We start from the raw sequence: 12217 nt of genomic DNA on the forward strand, positions 1-12217 counted from the left end.
GAGTACTTTCTGGTTGTTTAATTTATTCTAACTCCCCTAAAGCAGAGAAGACTTGGTGTGTTGAGTAGTCCTGTGGATGAGGCAGTCCTTGTTTTATGTACAGTGGGACCTGAGTACACTGAGCTATGGCACAGTGCAACTATTTATTATAGGTGTCAGTGAGAGAAGTGAGTAGAAAGGTGTTGTGAGATGTTTTACCAAATTGGAATTGTAGCAGGTGAAATTTTTCATGTTATCTGCCTGCTTCAGACACAATTATTTCTGGAGAATTTTAGCTATACAGTTCTATGTCTTTTTTTTTTTTTTTTTTTTTTTTTTTTTTCCCATGCTTTTAATGCACACAAAAAACTAGTTCAGCAATGTTTCTAGTCTGAGAAATTCAATTCACTCTACTTCTAAAGCAGGGATGTGGCCTTCAACAGGAAGGGTTTACTAGGTTGGACTCGATGACCTTGAGGTCTCTTCCAACCTAGAAAATTCTGTGTGTGATTCTGTGTGTGATACTAACATAGATATCCCTGGAAAAAACTGCCCAAACATTTATGTCTTTTTGGGAAAACATGAATTTAGTCCTGTCCTGTGGAATGCTTTAAGGGATCAGTAACAAAAGCTGTTAAGCCTACCTGTGCTACATGTGCTGTGTTTCATTATTATTTACTCATCTATTTTGTAGGTGATCTATCATCTGGGATAAGTTGCCTCCTTTTGTCTTTTTTCCCCTGTAGATACTGAAGAGCTTTGAAAGTTTCTTGATTCCTCAGTTGTCCAGCTCACCACCAGACGTTGAGGCAATGAGGATCTATCTGATTCTCCCTGAATTCCCCCCCTTCCAAGATTCAAAGTATTATATCACGTTAACACTTCCTCTGGCAATGGCTATTCTGCGCTTAGACACCAACCCCAGCAAAGTTCTTGGTAAGAGGCTGTCGTTTAAGATGCATGTTGCTCTCACAATCCAGGGAGAACACAAAGAGTTGCCTTTGGATCTTTCAGTCAGGTCTTTATGTTGGTTTAATTTTGGTGTTGTGTTAACTATGACTTCTATGATAATATTCTTTGTGATACGGTGTTGCTATGAAGCAGCTGCCTCTAAAAAGCACCTGCGGACCAAAAGCATTCAAGGAATCCTCCCCCAAAACCTATATTCCTATGTAAAAGAATTTTAAACACAAAATTTGAATTTTAAATATGAAATATGTGGGAATGAAGACTGTGCCATACAGGTAAGATAGAGGGAGTTAGTGAGTTATTGTAATATAAAACCTATAAAATTTATGGTGGTGTGGATAATAAATGAGAATGAAATATTCTGCTTCTAAATTAAAACAACTCAACCTGAACTTTCTAAGAACATGTACTGGGGAAGTTAAACTAATTTACCTTGTCTAATTTACCTACATTCAGAGACTCAATTCCAGAAAATTTTAATGCCTCTATGTGAACACAGATTTTGTGTATCATGAAGATTAAGTGATCTTACTCTGTTAATTTAATCAGACATTGTCCACATTGAAATTTCTTATCTGTGTAAGGTAAATAAATGAATATACTGCTAATATAAAGTTAACCTGATCAGTATAAAGGGCAGAAAAACCTATTGGTTGGTCATGTCTAAGCTATATGTATAAACAGTTCATCTCCTGTTTCAGAATCTTATTTCTACTAGCTTTATTTCCTATTAGCTCAATATAAGCTAAGTAGGAGATAAGCTACTCAAAAGTGTTACTTGTGTTTGCTAGGATATTACTTTTTTGTTATTTTCTTCCATTTCTTAGTTTTATCTTATACTAATTTGCACAGTATTGTGTAAAATGCTATATAATAGATTCAGACCTCCAAAAGCATTGCTCCAGTGAAATCTGTTTTGAACTTTAGTGATTTATTTATTATTTTATTCAAGGAGGTTTTGTAACCAGATTTTCTCCTATGCTCAGAGTTCCTAGTCCATTGTGACTGTTAGAATAAAGAAATATGAAGGATTTTTGTACTTCTGTCTGCAAGAATATGTTGTTTTGCTGACACTTGGGAGGCTAAGTTGGTGTTTGTTTCTAGCAGTTGATGTGATGTTTTCCCAAGCTGCATCTTCTACTTTGCAGGTGGATTGGTTCTAGCAAAGACACTCATAGGCAGGGTCCCTTCAGAGGAGAGGTAAGGGTTACTGCCTGTGGCAAGGAGGAAATCAGCTTTTTAAAAAAGAGGGAGCTTTAGTGCACATGTGTTAGGAGACACCTTCTGACATCTGCTAGAGAAGGATGTGGTACAGATGGAGAACTGACCAGAGAACTACTTTTTTATCACTACAGACAGACAATGTTTTGTCTGCAAGGACACAGTATCTTGAATATGAGCTTCTTGAGACGGTTGAAAAACCTTGATTTCAGGCTCTTGTATTGATCAGGGGTTGGGACTGGGTGGTGAGTGACATGGTTGTTTGTGAGTGGAAAGTTTCTCAAGTTCTGATATCTGCAGCTTACTTTGCTTGCTTTCTATTGCAACAATTAGGAGAGATGTAGGGAAGTTTTTAAAACTGTTTTTAGGGGTGTTCCCTTACTTTCATCTTTATGTAGGGGAATATTCTGTGGTGTTCAATTCAGGATGTATTTTTATGTTCCTTTTCTTTCCAGATAACTGGTGGTCTCAAGTGTGCCCACGATATTTCCTTAGGCTAGTGGATCTCTATAAAGGTGCAGTAGTTTACCTCCTCAGTGGAAGAAAGACATTGTTGATCCCGGTCTTGTTCAGTAGCTACATTACAGCTGCTCTCAGACTTCTGGAGAAACTCCACAAGGTAAGCCTTGGGTGTACGTTGGCTCAAGATGCCAACATGCAGATACTCACTCAGTCTTGTCTGCCCTTTGGCAATCAATGGGGCGAATTGGTGACAGTCTTGGCTTGTGAGCCGTCTTGTGTCACTGAGACACCACAAGAGTGAAGATGTCAATGGTTTTCCTGAATTTGGTGTACTTGAAGATTGCTTAGTCCTGTCTCAAATACTCATACTAAAATGAAAGGGATGATGGCTTTTTGCAAGACTTTCTGGGGCCTATTGTTGCAAGCTGATATATTTGATTTTATGAAAGCCTGTTCTAAAAAAATGCTGGATACATCCATATTTTAAAAGCCATCTGTTTTCTTCCCTAGGTAAATCAGAAGGTTAAACATGTAGAATATGATAAGTTTTATATCCCTGAGATTTCCAGCTTGGTGGACATTCAGGAGGATTATCTCATGTGGTTCCTACATCAGGCTGGAATGGTAAGAGCCACTTTTGTCTCTCCAGTCATTAGAGATCTGCATTTTTAATATCCTTTTTGAGAGTGTAATGTAATCAGTATAGGAGCATCTATATGTTAAATCTCTCAGATTTGGATAGTTGGTGCCTTGAAGTTGACTTAAAATAAAACCAGAAGAGCTAGAGTTAACGATATTTAACTAATGTTTGCAACAACCTCTGTGATTATTCATGTGAATCCCATTCAGTCCCTGCACAAAGGGATTAATTCAGTCACTGGATCCTTTTAATGTAATCAAGACCTCAGGAGCCAAGTCCTGTATTCTAAAATTATAATTTTTACCCTTTACTTCTGCTGTTTAGGCAGGTATTGTGAATAATATAGCCAGTGGTCTTAAAATGTTGCTCTGTAAGAGGAGGCAGTGTGACGTTCTGGCTAGGGGACTGAACCAAGACTCAAGAGATGTGGGTTCTATTCCTGGCTCTTCCAGTAACCTGCTGGGTGATCTTGGGTAAGACCCTTCACCTCTTTTATGCCTCACTTTCCCATCTTTAAGAAAAGAGATAACTGAACTGAGGGCTGGAAAATGCTGTATGGGAACCCAGTGAGATTATTTAATTAATGCAAGGAAAGAAATCCCAGATATGAGAAAACAAAAAGACATCCATCAAGGGATGCTGCAAGAGTAAAATCAGACTGTAGCAAGAATTTCTATATGTGTCTGTATGCACTTTATAAATGTTGTGTGTGCTGTGTCCCCTCTCCCATCTTCCGTCATATAAATAGTGCTCTGTGCTTGCTTTTAGTGAGCAGAGCAATAAAATAATGACTCAGTTGGATACAACAGTAATAGTTAAAATTGTATTGATAGAGCTAACAAGAAGAGTAATTTGTGTTGCAGGAGTGGCCTTGTATTGTTGTGTTGTGGCCTTGTGTTCTTTCCTGTTGTTTCATGTGGTCTCTGCCTTGGGGATAGTTTTCTGGTTGTTCTTCATAAAAATAAGTTTCACCTCTGGCAAGCTAACAGGCTTCTGTGCCAGTTAGTCCTCTTAGTAATGTTTGATGTGCAAGTTTTGGATTAGGCTTGTGCATTGTCTTGGGAAGGAAGTTCCCATGCTTTTTTTTTTTTAAGAAGAAAAAAGTGGCTTGTTGATCCCAGAGGAGAAAAATTTTGTGGGTCACCTTTGAACTAGTCTGTCCTAAAAAAATATCTGACACAATCAAGAGAGTAAAAGTTTTCTTTTTTTTTTTTTTTTTTTGCCTTCGCAGAAAGTTAGACCATCCATCATGCAGGTAAGGAAATTGTGTTTCGTGACTCTTATTTGAAGCAATGCTTCTAGAAGCTGTACGTGGGCACCAGTCTGTCTGTGTGTCTTGCAGGATGCCGTGACGCTCTGTTCTTATCCCTTCATCTTTGACGCTCAGGCTAAGACCAAGATGTTACAGACAGATGCAGAACTACAGATGCAGGTAATCATTCTCTCTTCCAGTTTTCCTGCCTCATTTCTTTTTGTCCTGCCTTTTACATTGGTGCCTGAATGGGAGGGAGTTCACTGGGGGTTACTTTGTGCCTCATTTTATTGTTTCTATGATACGAGAGAGCAGAATAGCTGGAAAAGCTCTTAGCCCTATCCAGGGCACACACAGTATTGAGTTTCTTTTACTTCAAGAGGTTTGGTAACATCAGAATTGCCAGATTTGCATGTCATGGAAATGTAAACTGTACCTATGGAAGGAGCACTCGTGTATTTATGAGAAGGATGAGAAGAAGTAAGGTGAGGTCTCTATTAGAGGAGCTGTAAGGCTTTTGGGTGAGTGAGCACCTTTTTGAAGTTTGTGTGCAGCACAGGAGTGGTTGTCAGGACTAAGGGTTCAAATCTGGTGGTCAAAGCTTTGACCAGACTTTGCATCTTTCCTGACACCAGAAAATCGCTGTAGATGAGGGCTTTGAATTGTATGCAGTGGGTTCCTCACAAGGAGCACATCTTCTCACATGGTGTTTTAGAAACACCGTTCTCCCTTGTAGACTCTGATTTTATCAGGGTTGTGCTCACACTGAGTCTTTTGACTCAATAGAAGTATAAATAAAGCCTTTTTCTTCCAGCCACCTAATGTCAAAAAGTGTTCAGGAGTTTAATATCTCTGTTGCTCAAATTTTAGAATTGCTCAGTGGACTCAAACGTGTGGATGTGGGAAATAGGGTGGCAAATGGGAACACACGCACACACTTGTACAGAGTGGGCACGCAGTCCTCATACCCTGAGGAAGCCAAACTGAAAGAGTAAGGAAGAAAGGAACATCAGGCACATAACTGTTTTCCCTCTAGAAGAAGAAAGGAGCTGAACAGCAGCTGATTTTCATGCCTCTGTTATCTACAGGTGGCAATAAACGGTGCAAATTTGCAGAATGTTTTCATGCTTCTCACCCTGGAGCCTCTGCTGGCCAGAAGCCCTTTCCTGGTACTTCATGTCCGCAGGAGTAATTTAGTTGGTGATGCTTTAAGGGAGTTGAGCATCCATTCAGATATTGATTTGAAAAAGCCTCTTAAGGTAAGTTTTCCTCGAACCCTCTCATGCAGCTGGCACTTCTGAAGCCTTTCCTCCCTTCACATTACCATTTTGCCAGTGTACTGCCATAGGTGTAGCAGACAAGGGCACATCTAATCAGTGGGGGAGCTGAATCTTTCTCCTGTCTGACTCCTGGACTGTTTTGGCAGTAGTCAGTTTACGTGAAGCCAATTAGAAGGCTTACTTTTTTTCTGGTGTCTCTCCTATATAGGGGACAGAGGAGAAGTAATGTCTATGATATTGCACAGTGTCTGTTTCACCATGCTGCTGGAATGGGCCACCTACAGTAGGATGTGTTTTTAATATCTGAGAGGTTGCTATGAAGTTCAGCAGCTGCTGCCTGTTGCTGGGAAGACAGGTGGTTATTTATGTCTTGGCTGCTATCTAACAGGAACAACATAAGGAGTTAAATTTTCAGAGTATCAGATTTGCCACTCCGTGTTCCCTGTCCTTACCTGCAAGCAGAGCACTTGAACTGGCTGAAGATTTTGGTGGATTTGGACATGTCAGACAAATTGCTTTGTGTGGCTTCCAGATGGAAACTTGTCTGATTCACTCTGTCTCAGCTCTGCATAATTGTTACTGACCTGCTTTTTCTGCAGGTCATCTTTGATGGTGAGGAAGCTGTTGATGCTGGAGGAGTGACAAAGGAATTCTTCCTCCTCTTGCTAAAAGAACTCCTCAACCCCATCTATGGCATGTTCACTTACTACCCAGAGTCAAACCTGCTGTGGTTTTCAGACACGGTGAGCCATTGCCCTCTCTACACACAGGCTGAAATGATGTGCTGCTTTAGATGTAATTAATTTAGTAGCAAACTATGGAAAAGAAATGATCTTCCTCCAATTTTCCTCCCACAATACAACGTCAGCTTTATTTATGGTCAGTGCAAATTAGTATAGGTTCATTAACTTTATCAGAACCATGATACTGTTGCCTGTTAAGGAATTGGCTCTTTCTCTTTATTCTTATCCCATAACAGGACTTAATATATCAAGTATCACATGACAGTTCAAAGAACTCTCAGATAGCATGAATGTGCTTTTCATGCTATTAATATAAATAATTGTGCTATTCTACAGAACCCCAGGTTCAGGTTATACTGGCATTAAAATTTAGCGCTTGCCTTGCCATTCGCTTATTCACAATCAATCCACTTGTTCATGCAACACAGTCACCTTCAGGGCCTAAACTCGTTAATGCTTTATGTGAGGAAGCTCTTGAATGGCAAGAACATTGTAGTGAATATTGGCTGGTTTTGGAAAGGTGGGGAGTGGAAGTTCCCTATACCCGTCAGATAGCTGGAGGTGATGGTTCATCTCCTTCTTTCCTCACCTTCCTAGTTAGTGAGGAGGAAAATGACGATGTCATTGTTACCTTCGGGTGCATCTGTCCTGGTGGGGGTTCTTTTAATTTATTAATTATTCTATAAGGAAGGAAATGACACAGCATCTTCTGCAACTTGTAAACAGTATTGCAGAGCAATTATTCTTCATGTTAATGCATGTAAAATAACGAATCTTTTGACACTGAAGTAATGACAATCACTGAAAATATCTAAGTTGTATATTTACAACATTTAGCAAGTATAGGCAATGAGACCGTGACCAACATACCAACATGACAGTAAATATGTGAAGGAATTAAGGCCTCTATACCAACACCTACCCCTGTTTGCCTGGGTGGCACTGTGGTTACGCATAAACTTTTAATAGAGGATAAGATGGGTGGTAGGGAGAGAAGTGCTAGACCAGTTTCTTGCAGTTCATAGCTGGCAAGCGTTGACGCTTTGTTAATGTCTAAATGCAGAAGTATTTAAAAAGGAAATAAAAGGCAGATAAGGTGGAAACTAAGTGTTGCTGTTTCCACAGCTAATCACAGCTTGCAGAAGTAATAGGACTTGGTTCTGAAACTTCATTTCTGTGCCACACTCCAGCAAGGCTAGGGACAAGGAATTTACAACAAGACTGGGACCTGATGCACTCTGATACTGTCCCAGTTGGGAAAGCGGGGGCTGGCTTCTTCGTGCATGGGGTAAGAGTGCTGTGCATCGCACCAGAAACAGTGTGTCTCATCAGGGTTTCTCTCTGTGGTTTTGAAGTGTTTTGTAGAACACAACTGGTTTCACTTGATCGGCATCATCTGTGGTCTTGCAATCTACAACTTCACAGTGGTAGACCTTCACTTCCCTTTGGCTCTGTACAAAAAACTCTTGAATGTGAAGCCCTGCCTAGAGGATTTGAAGGAGCTGTCCCCTACGGAAGGAAGGTATGAAAAACAAGATTTGCATCCTGTCTGGGATGGGAAACCATCCATCAGAGAGCAAGAAATGCCAGGTGGGGTAAAACTGTTCAACAAACCATCTGGTCCTTCTGAGTGACTGATTAATTTGGGGGCCTGTGAGCCTAGCAAAATACATAAGTCTGTGGTGAATTTCACATAGGCCGCCTCCTCTTCTGTGGGCTTATCAGATCTGTCTGCTAGGGCTGTAACCTCTGTACCCACCTTACTGACCCCAAAAAGCTTGATATCAACACAACCAAAATATACCTACCAAGTACCTTTGGAAATGACCGGGGACCTGCCACCCAATTGTGGGATTTCATGCCTGATCCCAGATCCTAGCCTCAGCCTTTTCCCCAAGCCAGGCTTGGGTTAGCAAATAGATCCACTGTGTATCTCTTGGCATAGCCCAGGGTGGGATGTTTATATTGGATGTGAACTTACTGCATCCTTGAATCAGTGCAACTCTGACCTGTTCCCATGCCAGAAGATAGGGAGTTGAATGGGGTGAAGGAATGACTTTTTCTAAAAGACATGTTGAATCTCTTCTATGTAATCGCATGGGCATGTTGGTTTACTTTGATACTGAGGGGTTAAAATCCCACTGTATGACTGCTGTCTTCATGTTTCTTTTGAGTTGCTGTCTGATTTACCAGCAAAAAGCTGCAGGTCTAATAGTAACAAAGTAAAGTGCTAGGAAGACAGCAGCAGGATTTTGAGGGATAGTAGAAGAATATCTTCTACGTAATGGGGATTAAGTTATAGCTTCTCACCACCCTCTTTGTTGCTTCAGGCCTTTGTGTCTAGATAGCATATGTGATAGATAGCATAAATATCTAGCAGTCCTTGAGAACTAGAAATGTAACTGTTTTGAGGCCAGGATCATTAAAGGGGATACATGTAGGCATGTACTACGCTGATAACTTGTGTGGACTGGCATGTATCCTGCTTCTAACAAAGCATCTCTTCATTTGAGGCATATTTCTTTTTTACTTCTTCAAGTGAATCAGAGGTGCTCTCTCTTGTAATCCTATTAACCAGATGTGTGATGCGGTTTACTTATGCTGATTTTCTTTTCTCTTTTAAATGTTTGACTTTTTTGAATCTTTTTTTTTTCTCATTTCTTTCCCTGACTCTCATGTAGGAGTCTTCAGCAACTTTTAGATTACCCTGGGGAAGATATAGAAGAGACATTCTGCTTGAATTTTACAGTAAGATACATTTAACATATAAGTTTTGTGATAGTCGTAGTACAGTTAAAGCCCATTCATGTCTATCATAGTTTATTCAAAAATATGCCTGTAGCATATACTCACATATTTAACGTTAAAATATTAAAACTCACTTGTTCTTTTATATATGATGATGAAAACTAAGCTAGTAAGTAGATTAAGTAGAGTGATTTTCAGAATATCTTTATTGTCAGTGCAGCATGTGACTTAAATGACAGTGTCCCAGATCTCACACGAGACAATGAGAACTAGATTCCTGAATCCTTCTTGAAACTGTAAGTTAGGCTTTGACATCACCGGGTCAATTGTTGAAATGCTAATGCAATTTAGAATTTTCCTTGCTGTCATAATACTAATAGTTTTAAACTTCAAAATTCATAGTGAGTGTATATGGTCAGACTTCTCAGAAACCACATTTTTCTAGGAGATGTACTAATGCAGTTAGTTTCCCTCTGCTTCTAGGATATATATATATATATATATATATATATATATATATATATATTTGGTAGTAACCCAGAGACAATAGTTTTTATTACACAGTGGACAGGTTCTATAGAATTAAGAGTTAAATCTTGATGTGTGTTAAGATATCAGGTCCTTCCTCATGTGCAAACATACACTCATGAAGAAATTCAGCATCATTGTTCTCCAGCTGTGTTTTCCTCTGTTAACTTGAGCAGGGTAAGGGCTTCCATGTTTCAGTGTCTTTGCTTGTAAGTCCTGATGCTGTAGCAGACTGTGAGTAGATCTGGATTCTTGTCTGTCTGTCCAGGGCCAGCCAAGGGTAATAACAGGGTATTATCAGGAAGCTCTGCCACATATTGTCAAGAAAATTCATGCTGAGCTTGGAGAGTGCCATTTCTTTTTTCATAAATGAGTGCACATAAAGTCTACTAAATCAGACTTATCCAGGTCTGACTGTGTCTCACACAGGTCAGAGCTGCAATTCAGGATGAAGCCATAATGATGATATCATAAACTCTGTTTAAAACAAAACAAAAAAGATACTTTTAAAGACACCCAAGAAATTTTTCACCAAATTGTCTTTTACAGACTCAGCATAGCGAGATTAGAGAAATTTATTGCCTATTACCAAAAAGCTAGAGAAGTGAGAATGAAAGAAAGAAAAACTAAAAACACCTTCCTCCCATCTGCCCTCTTCTACCTTCTCCCCCCGAGGGTCACAGGGGAATGGGGAACTGGGGCCGTGGTCAGTCCCTGATGCTTCGTCTCCACTGCTCCCTCAGGGTCCCTCTCTGCCCCTGCTCCGCATGGGGTCCCTCCCAGGTGATGCCGTCCTTCCCAAACTGAGCCTGTGGGGACTGCCCACAGACAGCAGCTCTTCAAGCACTGCTCCCACACGGCTCTGTACCATGGGGTCCATCCCCCAGGAGCAAACTGCTCCAGCACGGGTCCCCCACGGGTGGGCGGCAGCTCCCCCCAGACCCCCTGCTCCTGCGTGGGCTCCTCTCCATGGGCTGCAGCTCCAGCCCAGGGCCTGCTCCTGTGGGGGCTCTCCATGGGCCGCAGCCTCCTCCAGGCCACATCCACCTGCTCCACCGGGGGCTCCTCCACCCATGGGGGGGCTGCAGCGTGGAGATCTGCTCCATGTGGGACCCATGGGCTGCAGGGGGACAGCCTGCTCCACCAGGGGCCTCTCCCTGCACAGCCCGCAGGGGAACTGCTGCTGCCTGCCTGCAGCACCTCCTGCCCTCCTGCTGCACTCACCTGGGCGCTGCAGGGCTGCTGCTCACTCCTCACTCTCCCAGCTGCTGTTGTGCCACATTTTTTTTCCCCTTTCTTAGATTGCACCTCTGTGAGAGCATAACATTACTTATGGGCTTGGCTCTGGGCAGTGACAGGTCCGTTTGGAGCCAGCTGAAGCTGGCCCTTATCTAACATGGAGCAGCTGCTGGACTCTTCTCACAGAGGCCACCCCTGCAGCCCCCTGCTACCAAAACCTTGCCATGTAAAAGCAATACACCTTGAAAAGAATAAATAACTGATCTTGGCTGTCAAAATCAAGGTCTGTCTGAATATGAGAGGGCACTGGGACAGGTTGCCCAGAGAGGTTGTGGATTCTCCTTCACTGTAGAAGTCTAAAACCCACCTGGATGCCATCCTGTGCAATGTGCTCTAGGTGATCCAGCTTGGTGAGGGGGTAGGACTAGATGATCTTCAAAGGTCCCTTCGAACATCAGCCATTCTGTGCTTCTGTGAAAATATGAGGCCCTTTCACGTATGGCAACTTGACAATTGACCCTCCTGCATTTTGTTTGCATGACCAATTCTGTATGTGCTGAGTATGTTTGTATTGGTACCATTGTAGGCCTGGCAAAAGCAAGAATTTTTGGTCATGCTGTCTTACAGTGAAAGCAGATGAAGTAACCTACTGACCTTCCATTAAATTAAAAAAACAAACAAACAAACAAACAAAAAAACACAAAAAGGAATACTTTTTATTAATAGAGCATATGGGCTTAGTTAATATAGGTTTTATTAGTTATCACTTTTTTTTTTTTTTTTTTTTTTTACAGGAAGTTGACCTAAAAGGATAGCTTTTTCTCTTCTGACTTTGCTTTTAGGCTTGATAGCAGTGCTACAGCAAATGTAAATGACGTGAAGTACTGAAACAGGAAGAACATTTACAGCAGGCAAAAAGTGTTCTGCATTTACCCTTTATCTTTCTGCAGGCGTATGACCCGAGAAGTACTTCTGGTAAAATTTTCTTGTTTTGTGTAGATCTGCAGGGAGAGCTATGGTGTGACAGAGCAGAAGAACCTGATCGAAGATGGAGACAATATTCTGGTGCAGAAGGACAATAGGTGAGAGGGGTAATATGGGGGGATGGACTCACTTGTGATGAAGTCAAATGCATTGCTACAGAAACTTTATCTGA

General features: G+C 41.3%; 1 protein-coding gene across 1 annotated transcript in view; it reads left to right on the forward strand.

Annotated features, from left to right (window-relative positions):
- Positions 1–12217, forward strand: part of HERC3 (HECT and RLD domain containing E3 ubiquitin protein ligase 3) — a 64936-nt gene that overhangs the window by 46591 nt on the left and 6128 nt on the right. The window contains exons 36-45 of the mRNA XM_084517980.1: positions 726–915; positions 2625–2788; positions 3142–3255; positions 4503–4526; positions 4614–4703; positions 5612–5782; positions 6403–6546; positions 7902–8068; positions 9228–9294; positions 12061–12143. Of these exons, the coding sequence (XP_084374106.1) occupies positions 726–915; positions 2625–2788; positions 3142–3255; positions 4503–4526; positions 4614–4703; positions 5612–5782; positions 6403–6546; positions 7902–8068; positions 9228–9294; positions 12061–12143 (1214 nt within the window). The remainder of the gene's footprint in view (positions 1–725; positions 916–2624; positions 2789–3141; positions 3256–4502; positions 4527–4613; positions 4704–5611; positions 5783–6402; positions 6547–7901; positions 8069–9227; positions 9295–12060; positions 12144–12217) is intronic.

This window comes from Aythya ferina (assembly GCF_964211825.1).
Source record: "Aythya ferina genome assembly, chromosome: 4".
NCBI lineage: Eukaryota > Metazoa > Chordata > Aves > Anseriformes > Anatidae > Aythya > Aythya ferina.